The sequence below is a fragment of the Callospermophilus lateralis genome, chromosome 4, assembly GCF_048772815.1.
Source record: "Callospermophilus lateralis isolate mCalLat2 chromosome 4, mCalLat2.hap1, whole genome shotgun sequence".
NCBI lineage: Eukaryota > Metazoa > Chordata > Mammalia > Rodentia > Sciuridae > Callospermophilus > Callospermophilus lateralis.
This window is the reverse complement of record NC_135308.1, coordinates 166,631,434-166,656,975: the sequence shown is the minus strand read 5'-3', so window position 1 is coordinate 166,656,975 and position 25,542 is coordinate 166,631,434. Positions and strand designations below refer to the sequence as shown.

Here is a 25,542-nt window from a genome sequence, read left to right as displayed (position 1 = left end):
TGGGCATGAATTTGCTGTAAGACTTGTAAACCAGCATCAGCATACCATGGCTCTGAAATATTAGCAGGTAATAAAACAAAAGAGGGCTGATGAAGTATCAGCACTCCTTTTCCTCCATTATACCTAGTAATACAATTGGTTAGGTTACATTTATTACAAGTAACAATATATCTGTCATCTATCCATTTAACTTTTACATTTCCAATAATTAAAACATAAGGAGATTGGACACAAGCTCGTAAGCCATAGCAAGATCCCTCTTTACAGTTCTTGCCAATAAATCTTGGTAAGGGTTTGTCTGTAAAATGTAAGAATTCTGAGGCAGCAATTAAACGCCAAATATCCTTTTGAACACCACCTTTACTATAAGTCAAAATATTACTAACAAATCCTGCAGGTGTCATAGCAGAATTTCTTCGTAATTGTCTCTTATCAATTTTTGGAGACCAGTCTAAAATATACCCACTATCTTTAGACACCTTATGTTGTACAGGAAAGGGATTTATACAATCCATCCATTTAGGAAAGGTGCCAATCTCAATTGTAGAACTATTTGGACAGTGGTGTATCCGTGGAGGTTTGGCAGAAATGACTGGCTTATTATGGGAAAGTCCCATCTTAATTACTGATCTAGTATTAGGTTTTAAATCTCCATAAATAGAATTATTTGTCAGTCTAGGTCTACCAATCGCTGTCTTTTCTTCGAATGATACTTTCAGACAGCCAGCATGTTTATCGTGGGACCAACACAAGGGTAATTGGGCACTATAGCCAGAATAATTAAATCTAGTCACATGATTGGGAGTAATATGAGTATCTGTAAATCCTCCCATCATGAATGAGTCATTAGTAAATACTGGAATAGATTCTCCAGTCCACACAGCTGGGTGTACCAGGGGTGGATCTGGGAAATATGTCCAGTAAGTGTCTACTTGATCCCCCTTTACCTGACAGCCCAGTAGGGCAATTACTGTTGCTACCATCATCATTGGGGTCCTGTTTTCTCCTAGGTCTCGAAGTATTCGGGAAGCCTGGGTTGTTAGCTTCTTCACGTCTTTCCATGAAATCAGCTTTTTGGCTGGGTCAATCTGGTCTTTCTTCATCCTTTTCCGATATCTCCTCCTTCTGGATGGGGGCTCCTCTGGGTTGATCTTCAGTCGCTTCAATCTGGGTTCTATCTCTTCCATGTCTGATAGCACGTTCAGGCACCCAAATAGGACGAGAAGAATTTTCTGGGAAAATACAAGCATGCCCTCTGCCCCATATAATCACCGGGTCTGGGCCCTTCCACTGACCGGTCTGTAAATCTTTCCACAAAACTCTGCCTAAAGGGCCTGTTACTGAGGGAGACATTTGTCTCTCAGCAGCAGTGTGACCTTCTGCGTCACAGTTTAAAAAATTTAAAACAAACAAGGCATGATTAAGGCTATTTTGGGGAGTCATAAGCTTATCCCCCCTTTTTAATTTTTGTAATTGAAGTTTAATAGATAAATGAGCTCGTTCTACAATGGCTTGACCTTGGGGGTTATAAGGAATTCCTGTTTTATGATTAATTTTAAACTCTTGACAAAATTGTTGAAAAGAAGAGCTCACATAAGCTGGAGCATTATCTGTTTTAATCTGCATAGGGCATCCTAAAACAGAAAAAGCTGCTAGGCAATGAGAAATTACATTTTGAGAATTTTCCTTAGTACGTGCTGTGGCAAAAATAAATCTAGAATAAGTGTCCACTATGACATGCACATAACACTGCTTACCAAATTGAGGAATATGAGTTACGTCCATTTGCCAGATTTGATTTGGTTTTAATCCACGGGGATTTACCCCTGATGGCAGAGATGGAGTGTGAATAACACACTTAGGGCATTGGCTTACAATCTGACGAGCTTGTTTTCTAGTAATATTAAATTTTTTACGTAAGCTAGAAGCATTTTGATGATGTAATGAATGGAAAGCTAGTGCACAGTCATATGAAGACATCTGTTGACAAAAAGCTACGAGTTTGTCAATTTTGTTATTACCTGAAGCTAAAGGTCCTGGAAGATTAGTATGAGCTCGTATATGTCCTATGAAACATGGATATTTCCGCATTAGCACTGCCTTTTGTAAATTATGAAATAATTTAAATAACTCTTGTGATGAAGTATACCCAATAACTGAAGTTTCAATATTTTTAGTAACTCCGACTGCATATAAGCTGTCAGAATAAATATTAATAGGCTCATTTGCAAAGTAAGTTAAGGCACAAATCAGAGCTTGAAGCTCTGCTCTTTGGGCAGAAGTATAAGAAGTTTGTATTACCTCTGTGTGAACACGACTATAAAATCCTGCTTTACCTGAACTTGATCCATCAGTGAACACTGATAAGGCTTCATCTATAGGATGGGCACGTACAATCTTTGGAAAAATAAGTGACGTTAATGATGCAAATTGTATAATCTTATCACGAGGATAGTGACTATCTATCTGGCCAGGAAAATCAGCAAAGGCTATTTGCCATGGGCTAGAAGTTTGAAAAAGCCAATTAATCTGTTGAACAGAAAATGGAATAATTATGATATCAGGTTCAGATCCAATTAATTGTAAAATCCTAGTTCTACCCTTAATTACTAATTGAGCTATAGAATCATGAAAAGGAATTAATGTTTTTTGAGGGGAGTGGGATAAATAAATCCACTCAATAACTCCTAATTTTTGCCATATGGCTCCTGTTGGTGTATGTTCAGTTGGAAATATTAATAAATACACCATTTCCTTAGGATCAACTCTAGTAAGCTGTGCATTTTTAATTGCATTTTCAACTTTTCTTAAAGCTGTTTTAGCCTCTAAAGTTAGCTGACGTGGAGAGGTTGGAGAAGGATTTCCTTGTAATATCTGAAATAAAGGACTTAACTCAGAAGTAGTTAGTTTTAAGGATGGCCTCAGCCAATTAATATCTCCTAATAGCTTTTGAAAATCATTAAGGGTATGTAACTCCTTAATTCTTATCTGAAGATTTTGAGGACGGATTGTACGTCCTTGAATTATCTGACCTAGATATTGAAAAGGTGACACTTTTTGAATTTTTTGAGGAGCTATGCATAAACCCATTGCTGTAAGCGAAGTCTCTAACTGAGTAAAAATTTCTGAAAGTACCTCTGAATTAGCATGAGCCAATAATATATCATCCATAAAATGGATAATATATGCATCAGGAAAGCTACTTCTTATGGGATCTATTGCCTGGTCTACGTATTTTTGGCACAGAGTAGGACTATTACGCATTCCCTGTGGGAGTACTTTCCAGCAATATCTTTTAACAGGTTCCTTAAAATTAATTGTTGGGACAGTGAAAGCAAATCTCTCACAATCTCCAGGATGTAACCTTATAGAGAAAAAACAGTCTTTTAAATCTATTACCATCAAGCTATAATCTAAAGGAATGGCTGTGGGAGAGGGAAGTCCTGGCTGTAAGGATCCCATAGGCTGAATTGCATGATTTATTGCCCTTAAATCCTGCAGCAATCTCCAATTTCCTGACTTTTTCTTAATAACAAAAATAGGTGTGTTCCAAGGACTAAGCGTTGGTTCTATATGACCAGCCTGAAGTTGTTCCTCAACTAACCTATGAATTATTTTAAGCTTTTCCCCTGAGATGGGCCACTGAGAAATCCATATAGGCTCCTCTGTGAGCCAAGTGATTTTTTCAGCTGTCTTAGGGATCGGGGAAGTACTCAGGGCCCCTAATAAAAATTTTGGCTTGGAGCATTTACTAATCTTTGTCGTGGAGACTGGTTTGTAAACAGATACTCTTCCTGATGGGTCTCCCTATCATCTCCAGGAAAATATCTCTGACTAACTTCCTCAACTGATCTCATAGAGTTAGGAGTAACTAATAATAATCCCATTTTGGTTAAAATATCTCTTCCCCATAGATTAGCTGGTAAAGTCTCTAACACATAAGGCTTGAATACTCCACTGTTTCCATCGGAATCTTTCCAATGGAGATAGTTGGCACTTTGAGCGGGCTGTGAAATCTGCCCTATGCCCTCTAGGTTAGCTGGCGCTACGTGTAAAGGCCAGTTTCTTGGCCAAAATCTACTGGAAAGAATAGAGATATCAGCCCCTGTGTCAATTATTCCGAGGAATTTTTTATTATTAATTTTAAGTTCTAATAAAGGACGCTCTTGTCGTACTAACTGTGACCAGTATACTCTGTCCGGCGGCTTAGAAGCTGAACTTACCGGCAGGTGTTTCCCTGCATCACAGGGCAATAAAATTAATTGGGCAAATGTATCTCTTGGAGTGAGCCTTAGGGCATAATTGGATCTTACAGTAACCTTTAATTGTCCTTTAAAATCTGAATCTATCACACCAGGTACTACCTCAATGGCTCCCTTTAAATTATTACGTCCCAAAATTAAACCTATAGTATTATCAGGAAGCGGCCCGAAAATCCCAGTAGGGATTTGTTCTGGTCCTGATTCAGGACTCAATTCAATTGTCCTTGAAGGCCCTAAGAAAACTGTCTGCGACCTACGTTCTGGTAAAAATCCCTCCGGAAAAAATCGCGGGCTGTCCTGGTCGGCGCCAGTGACGTCACACTGTGCGACCTCTCCTCGAATTCCCCGTATTGTTGCTCGGCCCGGGGAGGGGCCGACCGGAAGTTTTTTGTCCTCCCGCTAGGAGGAAATGATGGCGAGAAGGCGGGCTGATCCGCGCCATCTGGATCCGCCATGTGGGATCGAGTCCTGCAATATCTATTATCGCCAGTAGATGGAGTCCTGAACTTGCGCATGCGACACTCCCGCGCAAAATGATTGTTTTTTCCACAAACGTAACATTTTCCGCGGGGTTTTCGCCCTAAATCCTGTGGCTTTAAGGTTTCTTTTAGGGCTGCGGCTAAAGCTACAGTCTGTAAATGTGTAGAGTCCACATCAGAACACAAGCGAATGAACTCAGAAACTGTGCCTTTCTTACGGTGCGGTCGGAGAATATCTTGACAGTACTTATTTGCGTTTTCAAATGCTAGTTGTCTGACTATGAATTCACTGGCTCCTGGATCTCCGATCGACCTGTTTGCAGCCTGGTACAATCGGGCTACAAAATCTGAATAATGTTCATTGGCACCTTGCCTGATTTTGGTAAGAACTAAATTGGATTGGTCCTTAGAGACTATTTGTCTCCAGGCACGCTTTGCACAATCAGTTATTTGATTGTATATTACAAAGTCATAATTTAACTGCCTTTCTAAGTCAGCAAATTCACCTGTCCCTAAAAACATTTCGACTGGTGTTTCTATATTACGTTTCCTATTCAGTTCTGCCTGTTCAGTACAAAAATCAGTCCAATAAGTTCTCCAGAGCAAGAAATCTCCCCTGCTCAGACAGGATCTGGCTACAGAAATCCAGTCGCTAGGAGGAAGGGGCTGGGAGCAAATATTATCTATCAGACTCTGTACGAAAGGCGAATTTGGACCGTACGTCTCACATGCACTTTTTAGTTCCTTAATGGTTTTAAAAGGAATTACAGCATGAACTCTAACTCTCTGATCTTGCTCATTAACTTGCTCAAAAACGGGAAAAAGTTGAAAGCCACTAGTATCCTCCCCCAATTCCTGAGCCTTCTTAATACCTCGCTGGAATGGGGTAAGAAAGGTCATCGTTAATCCAGCGTACCTGTTAAACTTTGTTCTTTTAGCGGGTATGGGCCGAATTTGAGTAGCCTGGGCAGGCGGTGTTAAACGCAGCCTGTCGAAATTTCTCTGTAAATCCCGAATTTCAACATCTGATTCTTCTCCCTCTGACTCTGAGACAAGGTCGGATTCTGCGCTATCACCATTTTGAATTTGGGCTTCTAAGTCACGTGGCTGAGAGGAACTCTGAGCCCCTCTAGGAATCTCTTCCGGATTTTCCTCTCCAGGAAGATTGTCTACCTCCCTTGGAGGGCTCTCTAGGACCTCGGAGGTATCTCCTTTCTGATGTTGCTCTCCATAATCTCCCTGCCGAGTAACCTGACTTTGCAAGTTTAAATTTACATTTTTAACTTTGGCCTGGCCCCTAGCGCCTTCGTTTTTAAGCGGCTTAAAGGAAAAGGAATTAACGTAGCCTCAGGCGGATTTTCCGTTTGAATAGACTTGATGGCCCGTTGAATGCCTTTTAGCAGGTCTTCAGGGGGCCACGAATTCTGGCCCATATATTCAAAAAGACAAACTTCCAAGGCCGTCCAGGTTCTCTGAATATTATCTATGCCTCCAGGTAATTCATTTGAAAGACAGACCTTTTGTAACTTTCTTCCTAATTTCTCCCAAGTAAGTAAATTTGGAGACTCTTGTTCACAAAACCAAGGACAATATTTACCTACAATCTCTAAGAATTGTAATAACTGAGCTTTCTTTATCTGTTTTCCTTTCTGATTAATTATACTGTCTAAAATAGTCAGATACATTTCCTTATCCGTAGAAGTTGAATTTCCCATTTTAATTAATTTAACGTCTCTTTCCTTCAATATCTTAAGGTACTTTTGTGACCCAAATTGTCACCACTTCCTTTTGTGACCCAAATTGTCACTATTTCCTTTATCTTTACTTTTTTCTTTATCTTTATAGCGCGCTCCCACTCAATCTAGCTAATCTAGAATGCCCCCCTCGTGGGCGCCAATTCTACCACGCGGCCAGCGCAATGGTTTCATTAATGAGGTTCTTGGCATAAAAGTTAGCTAGCGAGATCGAAATAAACACACAGACTCAGTTACCTTTTTTCTATGACCAGGTCCGAGACGGCTCCCCTCTCTGGTTCCCTCCTCTAACCGCCCGGCAGGGCAGCTAGGATTACTCAGGGCTAGCAGGAGAGAGAGAGAGAGAGCACGCCAGGGAGTAGCCTTTTATTGGGGAGCAAGAAATTCAGGGGATAATTCCATCCAATGAAGGTTGAAGGGGGGCCGCACTCCAAGGTCAGGGTCAGTGATTGGGCCTCCGGGGTCAGTGGTCAGTTACACCCCCACACGGACAGGTTCTCTCATCAGGAGAGGGCCGGGAAAGCTCCGACACAGCCAGAGCGCCTCAGACCCTAACCGGGAGTCACCCAGTCACGTGTGAGAATGGCTCCCGACACTGAAGCTTATGTAAAGGTAAATTGTGTCTATGTTTTATGTGGTTTCCCTGCAAATTCACAGGAGGATCTTAGTTCAGCTGCCAGCACTGGATGGGGCGGCAGCCAGGTACAATGGTTACGCCTGTAATCCCAGCTACTTGGAAGTTTGAGGCAGGAGAATCACAAGTTCAAGGCCAGCCTGAGGATTTAGCAAGACCCTGTCTCAAAAGAAATAAAATCAAATTTAAAAAGTGTTGTGTCGGACTGGGGATGTGGCTTAAGCGGTAGCGCGCTCGTCTGGCATGCGTGCGGCCCAGGTTCGATCCTCAGCACCACATACAAAGACGTTGTGTCCGCCGAGAACTAGAAAATAAATATTGAAAAATTCTCTCTCTCTCTCTAAAAAATAAATAAATAAATAAAAAATAAAAAGTGTTGTGTCAAAGCCAGCCTCAGCATCTTAGTGAGGCCCTAGGCAACTCAGCAAGACCCTGTCTCTAAACAGAATATGAAAAAGGGCTGGAGGTGCTGGGTGTTAGTCAGCAGTAGAGCACTTGCCTAGCTCTACTGAGGCCCTGGTTTCGATCCTCAGCTCCACATAAAAATAATAAGTAAAATAAAGGTATTGTGTCCAACTACAACATATATATATATATATATATATATTTTTTTTTTTTTTTTTTTTTTTTTTTTTAAAGTGCTGGGGGTGTGGCTCAGTGGTTAAGTTCCCTGGGTTAGAGATGAAGCTCAGTGGTAGAGCACTTGCCTAGCATACATGAGGTTCTGGGCCTAAGTTATTTAAACTGCTCTATAAATGTTAACTTAGTTTTGTTGTTGTTGTTGTCTTGGTGGGAAAGGGTACCAGGGATTGAACTCAGGGGCACTTGACCACTGAGCCATATCCCCAGCCCTATTTCGTATTTTATTTACACAGGATCTCACAGAGTTGCTTAGTGCCTCACTTTTGCTGAGGCCGGCTTTGAACTCACCATCCTCCTGCCTCAGCCTCCTGAGCCTCTGGGATTACAGGCATGTGCCACTGCACCCAGCTAGTTTATTTCTTATTTATTTTTTTATGTGATGCTGAGGATCGAACCCAGTGCCTCACACATGCAAAGCAAGCGCTCTACCACTGAGCTACACCCAGCCCCTAGTTTATTTTTTCAATGTTCAGTCTCTGACCTAACAATATTTCTAAGCACTAAGGACATAGATAGGCAAAAGTGCGAAGAGCAGTGAGCGGTGCAGTTCTCTGGAATGTTTCTGGGCCACAGCTAAACTTAGTAAGACTGACCACAGTCAGAACCTCACCCTGGCTGGACCTTGGGTGCAGTGTGGAGGGCATCAGTGCTGCCACCAGCTTCACACTCAGAGCCCAGTCTGCCAAGTTGAAAGTGGACCCTACTACTGGTGTGCTAGCACCCCTTTCAGACTGCCTCTTGGTCCCCCTCTTGGCATCCAAGAGGTAGGGAGGAAGCAAGAGGGAGGTGCAGCCCTGTCCCTGGGCCCATGAGGTGACACTGGGAGGTCTGGTCTGGTGCTTTGGGGTGCTGCTCTGCACTCCACATGGCTGCAGAGGCACGGGAACTGCTCCTGCACCAGCACCAGCACCACCCCAGGTCCCAGGGACGCCTGACTCCCTGAGCTCCACATGGTCCCAGCCTAGAATTCTGCAATTCCCACTCTATGAAGTTTGTCACTGGGAAAGAGCACCAAGACCAATCAGCCAGGAAGGCCTGAAGGTGGTGCTGGTGCCCGAGGTCTCAGGACCTTCTGGGGGGTCTGAGCCCGGGGCCTGCCTTCAGTGCGCACCGCTTCTTCCACCAACCTGCTGCTTGATGGGGCTGTTCTGGGAGGGGTCTGGCCTCCTGTTCCTGGTCTCTCTCTCACACCAGCAGCCCCATCCCCCTGGTGGTCAGAGGGGTTCGTCTGTGCACCCAATGGCAGAGGCCCTCAGAACAGCCAGGTGGCACGCATGTCCAGCTCATGGGAAAGGTGACTATGTCTCTTTGAGGAAGTGTTGCTTCTTTGGGAACCATATTCCATGATGCAGCCACACAGAGTCACCAGAGCAGGCAGCAGCAATTCCACGGGCACCTCATGGTTCCTGGACACCATTCCAGGCTCACCACAGGGGGCAGGCACTTCCCACCCCCCACCCCAAGGGTTTTGTCCCCACACTGGCTGGGTCTTCAGCTGGCCATCCAGGCCACCAGTCTGTTGACTCACTTGAAGAGCATGTTGGGCAAAGGTGGTGGTGTGCAGGGTGCTTGTGAGCTCGTGGATAGGGGAAGCAGGTCCAAATCTACCCAAAGGAAAGTTCTGATGAGGACAAGGCCCTGCCCACCACCACAGAATGTCCCCAGTGCCACTGGCTGTGTCCCTTAGGAGAGGTATGTGCTGAGGTCTGAGTGGCATACTGGTGGCTTTGAGTTTGGTAAGAGAACATGGGTACCGTTTTACCTACTGTGTCCTCCATCTCTGCCCTGTAGAGCCCATGGAGCAAGTATCCTGCAAAAGGAGGCCAACTGGCATCACCATACCTGGTCGTCTGGTCTCAGGGCTTTTACATTCACAGAAGTTATTCAGGACCCAAAGACCTTTTGCTTATGAGGATTGTCATCTATCAATATTTACCATATTAAAAACCAAACTGAATTTTAAAATAATTGCCTAATTTTATTTAAACAGATAAAAATTCATTACATGATACCATAATAACAAAATTTTAAATAAAATAATAACTGTCTCAAGGAGCTGGGGTATAGCTCAGTGATAGAGTGTTTACCTCGTATGCACGAGGTCCTGGATTTAATCCCCAGTACTGCAAACAAAATTCTCAAAAATCTAGTTTTTAAAAAGTTGAGAGTGGCTTATTTTTGTGCTTCTGCATATTGTCTGGTTTCTCATATCTGCTTTTGGTCAAATGGTAGCAGTCTGTTTTGGCCTCACACAGATGTGTAGTTGAAAACAGGAAGAGTGTTTTGATGTTTGTTTTGTTTTGTTTTGTCATGGTGCTGGGAATTGAACCCAGGGCCTCAAGCATGCCAGACAAGTGCTCACCACTGAGCTTCACTTCAGCGCTCATGCATGATCTTGGAGCATGAGCTATTCTCACTTGGAAAATGTTGATGGATTGAGTCATAAACTCTTCCAAACACTGACATGTTTCATGGCATATGTCAAAGAAATCAGTCATCAATATCATTGCCAGTTACATCAGGGAAATCTTCAGCTACTCAGAGGCTATCAAGGTCAATGGTGGTGGACATACTTCTCCTAAACCTTGATTTTGCTTGAAAATCCCTCTTTATCGTTGGCCAGATGCTGTCGCTCTTCTCCTGGCCATGATCGACTCACCCTGCTCTTTCTCAAGAAGCTACCTGCCAACACCTGGACGGAATCACTGTGGTCCGTCTGTCATTGGTCTTTCTAGTTGTCCACTGGCCACTCGGCCACCCCTGAGCAGTCCTGAAGGCCACATCTGTGGAGATTCAGTGCAGGCTTTTGTTCCTTCCCACCTCGTTGCACAGAAGCCTCAAGGAGGGAGGTTGCTTTTTCTTCTTTTGAGGCAGGGACCTGCGACTTTGCCAGGCTGGTCTTGAACTCCTGACCGCCAGCAAGCCTCCCACCTCAGCCTCCCAGATGCCGCGACTATGGGTGCACCGTGGCACTCAGCAAGGATGGAGATTCAACAATATTGATAACTTACAGCTTCATCAAAGGCAGAACTGATCTCTATCAGCCTCACGTGAACAGCATACCTAGCCATCAGAGCCATCGCCCCATGTGTACAGGCAGATTCATCATCAATGAGAGAGTGTTCTGTGAAGAAAGAAGCTCAGTGTCCTGTGAAGTGTCCCCGGCCACACAGACCCTGTGAGGAAATGAGCAGAGACCAGGGGCTGCTGCCAGTGTCTGCACAGGAAGAGCTGGAAGAGGGGCCCGCCTGCAGCCCGCAGCAGCAAGGGTGCAGGGACACTGGAGCGGTGGGGTAGAGCCAAGCCTCGCCCCTCTCTGTAGGCTCCGAGTTGCCCCAGAGACTTGAGACCTGATGTTCCCCTGAAATGGACAGAAATATGGGGCCCGGCCCTGTTGCCCTCCCAAGCACACTCCAGGCAAGTTAGCCAGCTTTTCATTCTGCGACTAAAAGACCTGACAAGAATCACTCAGAGGAGGGCTGGGCTGTGGCTCAGTGGCCGAGCGCTTGCCTACCACGTGTGAGGCACTGGGTTTGGTCCTCAGAACCACATAAAAATAAATAAATAAAATAAAGATATTGTGTTCATTTACAACTAAAAATTATTTAGAAAAAAGGAATTAATCAGAGGAAGAAAAGTTTATTTTGGCTCATAGTTTCAGAGGTTCAGTCCACAGTCAGATGACTTCATAGCTCTGGGCCTAAGGTGAGGCAGAACATCATGGCAGGAAAGTGGGGCAAGGGAAAGCAGCGCAGCTCCTGGCAGCCAGCAAGCAAAGAGAGTTTGGTGCAAGGAGCCTGGGGTGATATGACCCCCAAAGGCACAACCCCAGTGACCTGCTTTCTCTGGCTGCCCCACCTGCCTACAGTTGCCGCCCATTAATCCATTCAAATTGATTAATCCATCACATGGATTAATCCACTGATGAGGTTTTGGCTCTCATAATCTGGTCATGTCACCTCTGAACATTCCTGCATCTCACACTTGAGCTTTCTAGGGACACCTCACGTCCAAACCATAATTCTGGAGCTATTACCGAGGCGACAGGTTTAACATTAGCAAGGATAATGCTATATCCAACGGCCATACCAGAGGTCAGAGATAGAGGCGGACATTCAAGAGTTGGTCATGTACATGACCTGGCATGCACAATGTCCTGGACTCCATCCCCAGCACCAAACAAACAAAAAAGATAATTAATTTAGTCCTCAACGCCGACATATGGATTTGAAATGTGATTTCCCACTCAAGAAGCCAGAGGCCCTTGAAGACAGGCTGGTGCTGGGTCTGGCAGCCTCTCTCCCTCAGGGTAGGCTGAGAACAGCCCTGGAGCTGTTAGTACTAACGAGGTGCTGCAGGCTCAAAAGTGGGTGGGCAAACCAATGCTTCTGGCAGAAGGGCGAGCTGTCAGAACCTGGCAAGAAAGCCTGGCAGTCCCACTGCCAGACCTCAGTGAAAGGCCAGACTCACAGGCTCTTTCAAGACTTTCATTGTGACCTGACACAGAGGCCAGAAGGGTGGTGACTGTAGGTGAGTGTGTGGGGTTGGTCTCCAGCAAGGCCGGGTGGGCTTTCATGGTGCCTGACTGTGGCCAGCACACCCCCCACACACTTCTGTCAGTTCAGCAAGCAGGGCTGCCCGCTCGGCCCTTCGCTGATTGGAAGAGCTCAGGGTCATTATCTAGGCGATTGTCTAATTTTAGAATCAGGGTGGGCAAAGGGAAGGGCTACAACCGGGTCCAATCAAGGCTGAATGCTACATTCTGAAAATGGACCAGCAGATCCCCATGAAGCCCCTGGAGCTTGCAAGCTGCGGCATTATTTGGAAGAAGTGTCTGGGCAGAGGTGAAGGATGAAGACAAGAAGATGGTCCTGGATCATCTGGGTGGGCCTTTAATGCCTTCCAGGTGTCATGAAAGTCGCCGAGGAGGGGCTGGGGTTATAGCTCAGTGGCCGAGCGCTTGCCTAGCATACGTGAGGACTTGGGTTTGGTCCCCAGCACCACATAAAGATAGATAAATAGAATAAAGGTGTCATAAAAAAACTTTAAAAAAAAATGAGTCACTGAGGAAATAGATCTTCTGCACACTGGTACATCCAGGGAAAGACCCAGCGTTTATCTGTTTACCTGTCTCCTGTGCTAACAGTACCACTGGGCAAAAAAAAAAGGCACACAGGAGGACGCTTCTCAGCTGAAGTGTTCCAACAGATAAGCCAGGAAGTTTCCCACCAGCACAAGACAGTGCTGTGTGCCTCCAGGGAAAGAAATACAGCCACAAGAGAGCCCTCCTGCCTCCAGTGAATCTGACTAAGTCCCTAAAGTCACCCTCTAGTCAGCAGGAATAGAGGAAAATGCCGTGTTGATAGGAATACAATCAGCAAAGTCCTGAGACCACCAAGACCAGCAACCTTTGTCTTCAGAGGTGACCTCCAAAGACACTGGCGAAGTCTTTGGACCACAAGAAAGGTCGGCAGGGCTAAAGTGTGTCAGGGAGGAGTGCATGTGTGCAAGGAGGCCATGGAGACGCAGGCCCTGGTGGGGCTGCACCGAGGGCAGAGGGGCTGGGGACCCGCCTGGGCTCACAGTGTGGCCTCACGGCAGCCCACCTGTGCCCTGGGCTGCTGTTGCCTGCCCATGCTTTTTCTTAGCTATCAGGCTTCCCTCTTCCATTAAGGGAGCCATGCCCAGAGGACCTGGAGACTATTTCTAGAATGAGGCGCTGAGCTGGACACAAGAGCCAGGAGGACGAGCAGGACGTTCAGGTGCCTGCGTCCCTTTGGGGGCCCATCCCAGCTGCCAAAACAGGCCCAGGCCTCAATGAAAGGTGAGACTCACAGGCTCTTTCAAATCCTTTATTGTGACCAGGCATAGGAGCCAGAAGGGGTAGTGACTGAAGGTGGGTGTGTGGGGTCCCCAGTGAGGCTGGTGTGGGCCCTCATGGTGCCTGACCCTGGCCAGGCCCAAGGCCAGTTCAGCAGGGGCCAGGCCGGCAGGCCAGTCACCAGCTCAGGATACCCGGGCAGTACTTGTCAATGAGCTCCTGGTAGTAGGGCCGCAGCTTGTCCACGTCCGGCAGGTCGGGGCACTTGGTGTACAGGTCAAACTTGCTGCAGCAGGAGAGGGGCAGTGAGCCTCCTGAAGCAGCCCTCAGGCCACCACCCGCTTCGCCTCCCCCCGGAGAGGCCTCACTTAAACTCCTGCACCCAGGGCAGCATGTCCAGGTCTCGCTGGCTGCACAGCTGCCGGTAGTCGCCGCCCGTGTGCCACGGGTAGAAAGAGTGGAACCTGATCATGTAGAAGGCCTGCAGAGGCCACACCAGAGAGCTCAGCCCCAGTCCAGCTGGGCGGAGCCGGAGGGTGCTCGGCGGGATTCCGGGCTAGTCCCTCCCCCACCTACCTCCGGAGGCAGGGAGAACTTGTTGAACCTCATCATCTGGTATAAGTACTCTGCAGGAGACAGGGCATCACTGCCAAGCACTGAGGACAGCCTGGACACCTTGTGGCACCCACACTGCCCGCCTCTAACTGGACTCACCATCATGGCCCCAGGACATGAGGACGTTCTCGAGCCCACAGTGGGGCTGGTACATGCCAAGTTCTGAGCTGCAGTGAGAGATGCACATGAGGAGGGCACAGGGTGGCCTGGGAAGGGTGGGCCATCCCCGGGGTAGGGTCACCTGTATCGAGGGTCCCAGAGGTCTGGGTTCTCCTGGAAGGTAGAGTCACAGAACACAACAGAGGCCTGGGGACGGCAGCCAACAGGGAAGGTGTCTCCAACGACTGCCCACTGGGAAGGCATGGCCAGCAGTGGGCAGGGGGCACACAATTGACCCGAGAGCTGAGACTGCCTCACCCCCACCTCCAACTCCCAGCCCTCACCTGGGGCTCTCCCCACAGAGCCAGGACCTTTCCCAGGTCATGCAGGAGCCCAACAAGGTGGAACCAGTCTGGGGGAAAGGACATTATGAACTAGGAGGCTGCCGGAACCCAGGGGGGGTGGCCAGGCCCTGGGCTGAGAGCCCAAACCCCAGGGCCTGCTCCCCCTGGATGGGTCCTGCCTTCCAGGGTGGAGGGAACACCCCGCCCCACCACAGCTTGAAGGTGGTACCCTTGTCTGGGTGGGCCTTTCGAATGCCCTCTGCTGTCTGGAAGGCATGGAAGGAGTTGGGGAAGTCCACATCTGGGTCTGACTCATCCACTAGGCTGTCCAGCATGTCCACAGCCTCCATGACCGTCATTTTATTGCAGGAGAAGCTCCCGAACTGGGTGTGCTGGGTGAAAGGGAGAAGTCCGTCCCTCAGAGAGTCAAGGAACCAGAAGAGGCTCAGGGGGATGCAGGACAGGGCCATCTGCAAGGCCCTCTCTGTCCACTCTGGGCACCAGGCTGAGGGTGAAGGGTTTGCACAGGTAGTAGGGTGCCAGCACCTTCTTCCTGACGAAGTCCACTGTCTGGTGGGTATGCATGAGCTTGTAGGTAGCAAAGACACGGTCCAGAAGAGGGCCCGACTGCAAGTCAGATGGTCAGCTGAGGCTATGTGCCAGGCCAGCCGTCAGGCCAGGGAGGACAGCCTCCTTCCCCAAGGCCAGGCCCCACAAGACGTGAGCTGCCCAAAGCACACCCCTCCAGCTGTGGGAAGGGGCAGGGGTAGGGGCTGGGCTAGAGGGGACAGACAGAGAGGAGTCCTCACAGTGTAGTTTCGGAACCTGCCCTTGTCTTTGGCGGCCTCTGTGCCCACGTCAGGTCGGTAGATGAGGGAAGGATCGGGGCCCTGGTGGAGGGGATTTGGACCATTCACCATCATGCCAGCCCCACGAGGAAGCAAGGACGTCCCCATGGGACTGGACCTGCTGGAGGCCAGCGATGGGGCTGAGGGCACCCCCTGCACCAGCCTTGGGGACTCCCTGGGTCCCATCTGCTGAGGACAGCTGATGTCTGCTCCCAGGTGGAGGGAGCTGGGCTACAGCAGCAGCCCACTTGGCACCCTGCAGGATGGAAGCTGCTTTTAGGAAGCCTGAGTTCTTCAGGGAGCCTGGGGGCCGGGCCGCTGACCCTGCCGCACCTGGACCTGAATGAACAGGGCTAGCAGGAGCCAGCTGGACGAGGGTGGAGCCCCTGAACCCTGGGGGGACTCACCACAACCACCTTCATCCTGAGAGAGTGTGCTGGCAGGCTTGCAGGTTGGCGAGAGGTCTACCAGGTGCCTCTATATATGCCCACAGGTTACATAAGTGACCGACACTATTTGCCCCTTGATCTTGGCCCTTGGTAATGAGTGACTACTGCCTTCCTCCTGGCCTCAGCAAATTCATGTGTCAGCATGGGAGCACCCCCCCTCAGCAGTCTGGCCCCTCTCCCTGACTTCACCCTCCCCTGTTCTCAAGTCACTGACTTGCCTGGACATCCAGGCACTGCTCTCTGCAGTCCAGCTCTCTCTGCACCTCCCTGTCTGCAGTGGGCCCCTCCCAACACAAGGTGCAGACCCTAGACCATATCCTAAGGTGCAAACTCCCCCATACTTTATCTTGAGAAGCAAAAACTTATCCTCAGGGCACCTATGGATTATGGGTGAGGCAGTCTTGTTGGAGAAAAAACGATCCTACGATCCTACGGCTGGTGGTGCAGCTCAGTGGCAGAGTGCTTGCCCCGTGTGCGCAAAGCCCTGCATTCATTCCCAGCACTGCAAAAGGAAGAAAGAATGAGGAGGAAGGAAGGATTATTCTGACAGCTATTATGCTGGTAAGGAAAATTTTATTGAAGACAGTTGCAACGGGAGAGTGAGACAGAGCACAACCAAGACTGCTGGGAGGCACAGTCAGTGAGCGCTGGGGCGCCACTGAGCACGGACGGCTGAGACACCCAGGTAGCAGGCCTGGCCAAGGCCTAACTGGGTCCTTGCTGGAGGCAGATAGGTGATCAGATTCGAGGGTGGAGGATTCCCCGTAAACCGATTTAGGATTCTTGCGACCCCGGCCAGGCCCTGCAAGGACATGGCCAAGGTCAGGTCTAGTCCTGAAGAGGCCTGAGGGCAGCCTTCTGAAGTGTCCAGCTCCTGGGGAAATGGCTCCATAAGCCAATAGCACTGACCAGGGCTCAAATACATTTCATGGTCCACTGGCTCTGAGGACACAGCAGGGACCAAGCGGACAGAAATACCTGCCTAAGAAGCAACATTCTTGGAGCATCAGAGAGGGAAGGGCACATAGTAGAGACTGAAGGCTGGGGACCTTGAAGGCCAGAGGTCTGGGCAAGAAGTCTGTAGAGCTGTCACCCATCCAATGGGCTCCTCCGGCAGCTGTGCTGAGAAGAGGTGGTAGGAGAGACCCCACAACACCCTCACCACTTAAAATGACTGTTCTCCTCATCCTTTACTGATTTGCCTTTGGTATGTGTTTCCTCTGTCTCCTCCCACTGGAGCCTCAGCCCAGAAGGGCCTGTCTGGACTCTTGGACATTCCTGCATGCTACATGCTCAGTTCACACTAGGCAGGAGGCGGGGGGGACAGCCTCCAGCAGGCTAGAGCCATCTCCCTCAAAGCAGGTGGTGCCTCAAAGCAGGAAGGAGCGGCATCTGGATAGGATTCTGAGGAGGGGCCAATAAGGTCAGAACGCTTCAATAGCTGGACGTGCGCTGGGAAGGCCCGTGGGGTAGGGCAGGCAGCACTCTGCTGCTGGAACTCCACAGGGGTGGCAGGGGATAGCCAAGTGTCGCTGTCATACCAGATGCAAGGCTGTGGGTCATGACAGGCCACCTTCTGACACTGCCTGGCTTGCCAGGAGGGCAAGTCATCCCACTTCAGGGAAAAGCCCTGGGGGACCTACAGCCCACGTCCAGGTCTGGAGGAGGCTGAAGGAGTTCATGAAAAGGGAACATCTTGTACTGAAGAACAGACCTCACAGGCCCAGGAGGTGTGTGCTGGACTCTGCCTAGTGCCCAGGAGCCTGGGAGGGGGTCTTGGTAGAGAGAGTGCCTGTCTCTTCCCAGCTCACTCTGGACCCCTTGCCTTCACTCCAGGACCTCACACTGTGTCCTCACTGTCCATCTGCCTCTGTCGACACCATTCTGTGGCGGCAGGGCACATGACCCTGGAGCCCAGACTGCTGGCCTCTTGTGGGGTGGCTATTGCAGCCACACCTTCCATGGGTCTGGGGCCTTACACCCTCTGCTCCTTTCTCTGGGGAGCCTTGGAGGAAGCTGAGACAATGGCTTCTGTTCTCATGCAGCAATTTTTAAAAAGGAATCATTAAAAAAAAAATCCATCCCAGCCCAGTGGTCACTTATAATCCCAGCGACCAGGTGAGTTAATGCTCCAAGTGACCCTCGAGCTGGAAGAGCATCTATCTTGGGGGTACAGAAAGCCCAAGGGGCAGGTCTGTTGGTGACCCTGAGAGCCAGTTCTGTGGTGGGCACTGCAGTGACCAGAAGCACATGTCTCACTTCAGTGTGGCTACCTCTAGAGTTGGGGTAAGGAACTGCCCCTGCCAGGTGGCTGTGAGCTGAGGGTGGCGCCAGGTGGCTGTGAGCTGAGGGTGGCGCTGGCAAGCATTTGCGCGTCAAGTGCTGTGTGAGTGCCGATAAGTGAAGCAGAGTGGCTTCGGGGCTTGAGTGACACACCTGCGAAGGCCCTGTCTGGGGCAGGGGGAGCTCTGCTCCTTGGCTGTGGTTCTCCATCACTTGAGGCGGCTTCCCCCCACCCAGGCTCTGGCTGGGTGTGGAGGAGCACTCGGCCTCCACTATCCCACACTGGTCCTGCTGTGTGCCCACAGGGTGGGGGGGGGGAGCCAGTATTGCTGTGAGGTTCAACCTGATTTGGGTTGGATCTTTCTCTTTCTTTTAAAAAAATATTTATTTTTAGTTGTAGTTGGATACAATATCTTTATTAATTAATTTATTTATTATGAGGCTCGAATCCAGGGCCTTGCATGTGCTAGGTGAGCGCTCTACCGCTGAGCTACAACCCCAGCCTGGATCTTTCGCTTTCTTTTTGTTCCTTTTTGTAAACTTTAGGGTTCAGTTTTTTTGCGGGGGTTGGTACCAGGGATTGAACCCAGGGACACTATACCACTGAGCTGCATGTCCAGCCCCTTTTATTTTTTGTTTTAAGACAGGGTCTCCCTAAGCTGCACAGTGTGGACTTGAATTTGTGATCCTCCTGCTCAGAGTCGTTGGGATTATAAGTGACCACCGCCCCACGGGGCTGGGGTGGATTTTTTTAAAATGATTCCTTTTTAAAAATTATTTTATTTGTTTATTTTTAAACAAATAAAGCTGAGGCTCAAGCCCAGTGCATGCGAGACAAGCGTTTCACCATGAGCTACAGCCCCAGCCCCTGGGGTGGATCTCAGTTGGCCTAATTGGAGTTGGGATGACTCTGCTCCTTCCCAGAATGACCCAGGGGTGTCCCCGCGCCCCTCCCCACCTGCCCCCCCTGGGATCCAGGTCCAGTCTTCATCATCACCTCAGCTTTGACTCCACTGATGGCAACTGGAGCCCTGGGGTCCCTTTGCGACCTCTTCCCTCACCTCAGCTCTGAGAACGGTGATGTCATAGTCTGCCCTACTGCCCCTCCTGTCTCCTTCCAGGGAGGCACAGCAAGCACAGAGGGCAGGAGAGCTGCAGGGAAGAAGCCTAGGGAAACACATCAACTGCTCTTCCCTTTTCCCAGGGTGGCCGGCCCCTGTTCAGGACTGTGGCTGAGGCTCCATGTCCCTGAGAGACCCCTTCTCTCTGAAGCCCTGTTTGGCAACTGATGCTGCCAGCCACCTCTGCCCAGCACTTGTTCCCCGAGTGTGCACAGTTCAGAGATGCACAAGCCTGGGGCACACAGATGGTGCATGTAGACACACTACACATCCACATGGGTTTAGTGTCCAAGCCTGCAGGTGCAGTTGCTCAGGTCCAGCTGCCTGAAAGGGCTCCAAAGGGCTGGACCAGGGCAGGGGCTTAGCTGCAGCTCTGGGGTCAGTACCACACTCCGGCTGGGTGGGATGGGCAGGGGTGTGCCAGGATGCACTTCAACCATAGCTGTGGGGGCTGCTGGGGTCCACAGGTGCTAAGTCCCGCCGGCCAGCTGGCCCTACAAGCTGCCAGAGGCGGTGGCTGAGGTTCTGCACCTGGCAGGTGCCTAGCATACAGCCAACCCGCAGGAGCTGGGCTTGGGGCCTTCGGGATCCCAGGTGTCGCCGGGGACCTGAGTGTCGTCGACCACCGTCCTGGAGAGGCCGACCCATAGTGGGAGCCAGGCTGGCCCTCCCCTGTGGCTGGGGAGCCTGATGAGGCTTCCAGACCACAGGCAGGGGTGCAGGGTGCTGGGGCTGCTGGCCACCGGGAAGAATCTGAGCTGAAGGCTCTCTGCAGAGGGGAAAGGATCATGTAAACTTGAAGGGCTCAGCCTTTCAGAAACCCCCAAACCCAACCACTTTCTTCTCACTGCAGGCCTAGAGTCATTGACAGGGAAGTCCACAGCTTCCCCAACAGCCTGGAAGAGGACCAGGGGAAGCCCAGAGGACCCTGCCCCCCCCCCCCCACTGCCTGAGGCACAGCCAGGGGAAGCCCACCATACCTCAGAGCTCAGTCCTGGTAAGTTGACCATTTCAGGAGCAAAAGTCACATGTCCCACTAACAGCACCTCCCTGGGCAAAGGGCACCCAGGCACCCTGTTGACCCCTCTGAGCCCTCCCTTTAGGGTGATCAGGGGCCAACAGGCCTGGGGATGCCTCCAAGTCTCACCTCCCCCAGCAGACCCCTCTGGTGGAGGGGCTGCTCCGCCGGCGTGGGGGGGGGGGGGCAAAGGAAGCTGCCCCGCTCAGGAAACGCTGAAGGTGTGGCGGGCGGTCCTCTGATTTGGGAGATAAACCCTAGTGAGGGGGTTCTCAACCGGGAGATGTGGGGGCACTTATGTTTTCAGAGCTGTCGGAGCCCAGCACTCACCTGGGTTTGGAGAACCGTGAGCCCCAGCCCAGGCCGCCAGACAGCGCGCCCGGGAGCTGCAGGTAGAGGAGGCTGATGCAACCCAGGGTGACCGTGACCGCCAGGAGCCGGGCCATGGCGGGCGGGGCTGAGGAGGGAGCGGGTGGTGAGCCCAGCAACTGGGGACTGTCTTGGACTCCATCACCCCCATCAGCGTGCACAGTGGGGATCCCTTGAAAACCCGGGGGCGCCGGGTGTGGGCGTGCGTCTGCTGGGTACCTGTGTGGGTCCGGGCGTCCAACGGGCAGATGTATCGGGGGTCTTAGGGCGGATCCCGGAGCGTGGAGCGAACTGGGCTGGGCTGCCCTGGGGTCTCCTCGGTCCGTTCCCAGTCGGACTTAAAGCCAGGGACCGCGCCTCGGGCTCCTCTGCGCCTCCAGCGCTAAATAGGCTTTGGACCAGGAGGCGGAGTCCGACGCGCCGATGGGCGGGGCGCCCTCCCTCCTTCCTCCTCGACCTGGTCCTGGGCAGGGTGGACTGCGGAGTGGAGCCCACCTGCTGCCTTGGCCTACTGGTCCGGTGAGCAATGAATGGGCGCAGAAAGGGGCAGCGTGACAAGGGTCACTCATGGGCCCGTCCCTGATGAGTAGTGCTCGGCGACTGGTCGACTGGTCGGGAACCTGGAGGCTACAGACCTCACTCCGGGCACCTTCTGGTGTGGAATGCAGCCCCAGAGCCTGGTGGGGCCAGACCTCACAGGCTGAAGGGTGGGTGCTGGGGTGTGGCGTAGGATCATCTGGCCAGGGCATCCATCCCGTCAACCACCTCCATCTCTCCATGTGACAGCAGGAGTGCTGGGCAGGCCAGGGTCCTCAGAGGAGACTGACCACTCCTGACCAGGCCATTCCTACCCTCCTGGAGACTCCCTTGAAGCCTACCCTACAGCCCTCTTCACCAAAGTATTGAGTGGTTTTTGTCAGATGCGTCTTACTGGAGTGCTGCCCACCCGGGTCTCTCCCCCAGCTCTAGGCAGGGCCCCTTCCTGACCCTCTCTGTGACACTGTTGTGTACATATGCAATATGACATGAGATATATGTGTGTCTTTCCTACAACTGGTTCTACTCTAATACCCAGGAATTATGTGAGTCCTTATTGATGTGAAATTAGGTGATTTCCAGTCCTTCCCTGAGAAAAACCCTGCCACCTCAAATTCACTTGTGCCAAGTGTGTTGTTCTCCACAAAGTTTGCAGCAGTCCACTGTGGATCCTTGAGCACCTGCTGTCATCACCTTCCACTCTGCCAGTCTGAGAGGAGGCCACTATCTCATCACCCTCATGAGTGTTTCCCTGCCTGAGCATCTCCATGCCCTTTGTCTCATCCTGTCCCTACTCTCACCCACTCTGTTGGGCTCATCCAAAATCTGGTGGACCACTCTGTGCCTCCTGCTGAGCACACCATGGGTGCTCAACAAACATTTGCTGGATGAATAGTCCAGAAGTGTTGAATGCTGGCCATGCTGGAGAGCTGGGCTTACCTCCTGGGGAACACAGGCAAGCTTGGGCCTTTATTCACCTGTATGTTTTTACCAGTTAGATTTGGCAGTGGTCTAATTTATGTAAGAAAAGCAGAGTGGTGGCCAAGAAGACAGGTGAACATGGGTCTGAGGAAGAGGTGCTGGGAGGCGGGCAGGAGGGAATGCTGTGATGGCAGGATGAACAGGTCAGAAGGAGACTGGGCAGGATTGGGAGTGGATGAAGAGGCCCTTTGGTTTGCTGGCGCAGGGTGCTGGACAGTAGGAAGAGGTTATGCTTTGGATATGCAGAACCCATCAGAATTGTCTGTCCTATCAGCCTCCAGCCTTGTGGGCCTGAGGCTGTGAAGAGGGCAGGCTGGAACATAGTTTTGGGTTCAGAGATGGAAGGTCCTGGGAACTGCACTCTCCAGAGAAAATGCAGAGGCAGGCTGGGTGGCTAAAAACAGATTTTTTTTTTTTTTAAGAGAGAGAGAGAGAGAGAGAGAGAGAGTTTTTTAATATTTATTTTTTAGTTTTTGGCGGACACACATCTCTGTTTGTATGTGGTGCTGAGGATCGAACCCGGGCCGCACGCATGCCAGGGGAGCGTGCTACCGCTTGAGCCACATCCCCAGCCCTGAAAACAGAATTTGTTTGCCTGTACTGAAGGGACAGCAGGAACAGTGAGCAGAGGACACAGGTGGAACCAAGTCTGCAGCTCTGCCTCTTCTCACCAGCCCCCACTCCACCCTCAGCAGGTCTCTAAAATGCTGCCAGCACCACCTTGAGACTCAATGCCCTGGTATCACCTACCCCCCACCAGTACAGAAAAAGTTAGGTCCCATCTTTGTCAGGTTTTTACTCTGGGACGGGTGGAGGTAAGCTTCACTAGAGTCACTGTCCATGTCCTTTCTTTCAGACTCTGGGAAAACAGAATGGCTGATACATCCTGGAGCCCATGTCCTGTCTCTTTGAAAGCCCTCCGTAGTGGGAGTCCTCGGGTCCTCAGGCTCAGTCTGACATTTGTTATGCCCCCTTTTCCCCCAACTAGATTAGAGGCCCCCACTGGTCCTGTAGCCCCTGAAGTCACATCTTATGGCACCTGCTATATACAACTGTGCCCCTTAAGGTGAGACTGAATTGTCTCATTTACCCTTAGTCAGGGAAGCTACTTCTGGGAGTGAAAGGCTTTCCACTCCAGCACTACTGGGGGCTTTGTTTGGGGAGTTAAGGTGAGAGAGGAGTTTGATACTGACAGCAACTATTCCACAGAAAGATGGGATTGATGTGGTGGGGCACTGGTAATCAGCCGTGGGAGGTGGGCAGGACAGGTGGGGCAGGACAGGTGGGGCATGCGGTAACCATGGGTGGAGAGTGGGAGCCAATATGCTTGGGCTCAGTGATGGAGTACACCTCCCTGTTGGTCTTTTTTTCTCTGAGAAGGAAGAGCAGCTGATCATCCCTGAAATATGGGAGGTGGAGATAGAGGACTGAAGTGAGTGCTGACCACATAGCAGCAGGCTGGATAGTGTGTGGGGACCATGTGTCATCTGTGGGTCACTCTGCCCTGGATGATAGTGGGTGTGGACCTTGAGTGTATAGATGGTCAGGACTGTATATGTTTTGTTTTTTTTTTGAGAGCGGGGGAAGAATTGGGGATTTGACCCGGGAGGCTTTTCCACTGAGCTGTATCTCCCAACCCTTTTTTTAAAGTATTTTTTTTTTAAAGAGAGAGAGAAAGAATTTTTTTTTAATATTTATTTTTTAGTTTTCGGCGGACACATCTTTTTTTTTTTTGTATGTGGTGTTGAGGATCCAACTCAGGCCGAACGCATGCCAGGTGAGCGCGCTACCGCCTGAGCCACATCCCCAGCCCCTCTCCCAACCCTTTTTATTATTTATTTTGAGATAGGGTCTCACTAAGTTGCTGAGGCTGGCCTTGAACTTGTGATCCTTCTGTCTCAGCCTCCTGAGTCCTGGGATTAGAACACCACAGCTGGCACAAGGTCGGATTTTGTGAGATGGGAAAAGTGAGAAAACAGGCAGGAGGCTTCAGATGTTGGCAAGATGATAGGCCATAAAAGGTATGCTGAGTGGGGGTAAAATGACAGATGGAGGAAGCCAAGAGGCTATGGGTTGAGGACAGTGGTTTCCTGGAGGAGACCTGAACCTTCTGGAAGAAAAGGAGGCTCTGGGAACCAGGATCCTTGAGAAGGGGAGAAGGCTGGGCCAGTGGCAGAAAACTTGAAGAGGGAGGGGGGAATTCAAGGAACTCTTATATGGGATAGGGGTCCCTTGGGCCAGGACCACGAGGTGTAGTGGAACTGCATGGGGGAGTGGGGAGCAGGGCCTTCAGTCTCCAGGAGGAGAACTAGCTCTGGGCTGAGGCATCAGGCCAGACGTGCCCAGGGACTCTTCTCCTCCACAGTCAAAGGTGTGGAGAGGACCTGCAGTGATGGAAAACAACTCAAACCAGCTCAGGCAGAAAGGACTTCTTTGACCTCCTGTGAGACGGAGGCAGAATAGGGCTGGGACTAGGGCTGTGCCTCAGGGCCAGGGCGGGACCCTGGAGCCACTCCCTCAGCTCATTCATCCTCCTGGGCTGGCTCCTGCGGGTGGAGGAGACCGAGGGGCCAGTAGTTTCTGCCTCCAACGGGTCCTGCAACAACCAAACTCATTCAAAAAAAGTCTAGCCCTGTCCCTTGGCCTCCCATATCAAGGATCTGGTGCCTCTCCCAGAGTGTCCCGCCCCTGACTCTAGTGTCCTCTTAGTCAAACCCCGTGGCACGGCACTGCAGCCCCGGCCAGTCCCTCTCCCTGGGGGCGGTGCGGTCTCCGGGAGAGGTGTCTCACATTGAAGAAAACATCCGATCTTCACAGCGGAACCTGCCGGACCCCGCTTCCCACACCGCTCAGCCTGGTCGGGTCCAGCGGCCTCAGTTTGGGTGTTCTGGTGGGCAGAGCCCTGGCTCCTCCAGTTCGCCTCCGCCTGACACCGCGGGGCCTGGGGGACCTCACCCCGACCCCCCGACTGGAAGCTCCTAGGGGCGGACCCCGGCCTATCTCCACCCACGTGCGACGGTCCAGACCGCTAGGTCGGCCCTGACGCCGGCCGGCTCGGGATCACTACCCACCGCCTCCTAGGCTGGGCCGACTGACCCACCCGAGCCGCCGTTCGCGTCATCCGCCCCAGGGGCGGTGCCCGGGGCCCGGGAAGGGACCGAACAGCGCCCTTGGGGCCGGCCCACGCCAGGTGAGCCAATGGGGCGCGCCGTTTCAGGCTCCGCCCATGTGGGCGGGGTGAGGGCGCGCAGGCGCACGGCGCGCCCGGGCGGGCCGGCTGGCTGGG

The 25,542-nt window shown here is 51.1% G+C and overlaps 2 protein-coding genes and 1 long non-coding RNA gene across 3 annotated transcripts in view; all 3 read right to left on the bottom strand.

Moving 5' to 3' along the window:
* The window catches only part of LOC143401872 (uncharacterized), a 6,859-nt gene extending 969 nt beyond the window's left edge, over positions 1 to 5,890 (bottom strand). The window contains exons 1-2 of the long non-coding RNA XR_013155456.1: positions 5,658 to 5,890; positions 948 to 1,232 (exon numbers count right to left, since the gene is read on the bottom strand). This is a non-coding gene — a long non-coding RNA (uncharacterized LOC143401872). The remainder of the gene's footprint in view (positions 1 to 947; positions 1,233 to 5,657) is intronic.
* Positions 5,891 to 13,769: 7,879 nt separating this feature from the next.
* On the bottom strand, positions 13,770 to 15,920 carry Miox (myo-inositol oxygenase). Its single transcript, XM_076853401.2, has 10 exons — positions 15,906 to 15,920; positions 15,460 to 15,540; positions 15,197 to 15,277; positions 14,880 to 15,042; positions 14,651 to 14,718; positions 14,449 to 14,558; positions 14,307 to 14,374; positions 14,169 to 14,218; positions 13,961 to 14,073; positions 13,770 to 13,878 (listed from the first exon to the last, which is right to left on the bottom strand). The coding sequence occupies exons 1-10, from the start codon at positions 15,918 to 15,920 to the stop codon at positions 13,770 to 13,772; spliced, it is 858 nt and encodes a 285-aa protein (XP_076709516.2).
* Positions 15,921 to 19,783: 3,863 nt separating this feature from the next.
* Positions 19,784 to 20,815, bottom strand: Adm2 (adrenomedullin 2). The gene is made up of 2 exons (XM_076853400.1): positions 20,700 to 20,815; positions 19,784 to 20,120 (listed from the first exon to the last, which is right to left on the bottom strand). Exons 1-2 carry the CDS (start codon positions 20,813 to 20,815, stop codon positions 19,784 to 19,786), a joined length of 453 nt encoding a protein of 150 aa, XP_076709515.1.
* Between the last annotated feature and the right edge of the window lie 4,727 nt (positions 20,816 to 25,542).

What these genes read in the sequence shown, in the direction of transcription:
- Miox (XM_076853401.2), bottom strand. An exon ending in AAAGGCCCACCCAGACAAGG is followed by an intron (nt 14,719 to 14,879) that starts GTACCACCTTCA and finishes CCTTTCCCCCAG; the next exon opens with ACTGGTTCCACCTTGTTGGG. An exon ending in CTCTGTGGGGAGAGCCCCAG is followed by an intron (nt 14,559 to 14,650) that starts GTGAGGGCTGGG and finishes ATGCCTTCCCAG; the next exon opens with TGGGCAGTCGTTGGAGACAC.
- Adm2 (XM_076853400.1), bottom strand. Translation starts at nt 20,815, where the DNA reads ATGGCCCGGCTCCTGGCGGTCACGGTCACCCTGGGTTGCATCAGCCTC. An exon ending in TCACGGTTCTCCAAACCCAG is followed by an intron (nt 20,121 to 20,699) that starts GTGAGTGCTGGG and finishes TCCCCTCTGCAG; the next exon opens with AGAGCCTTCAGCTCAGATTC.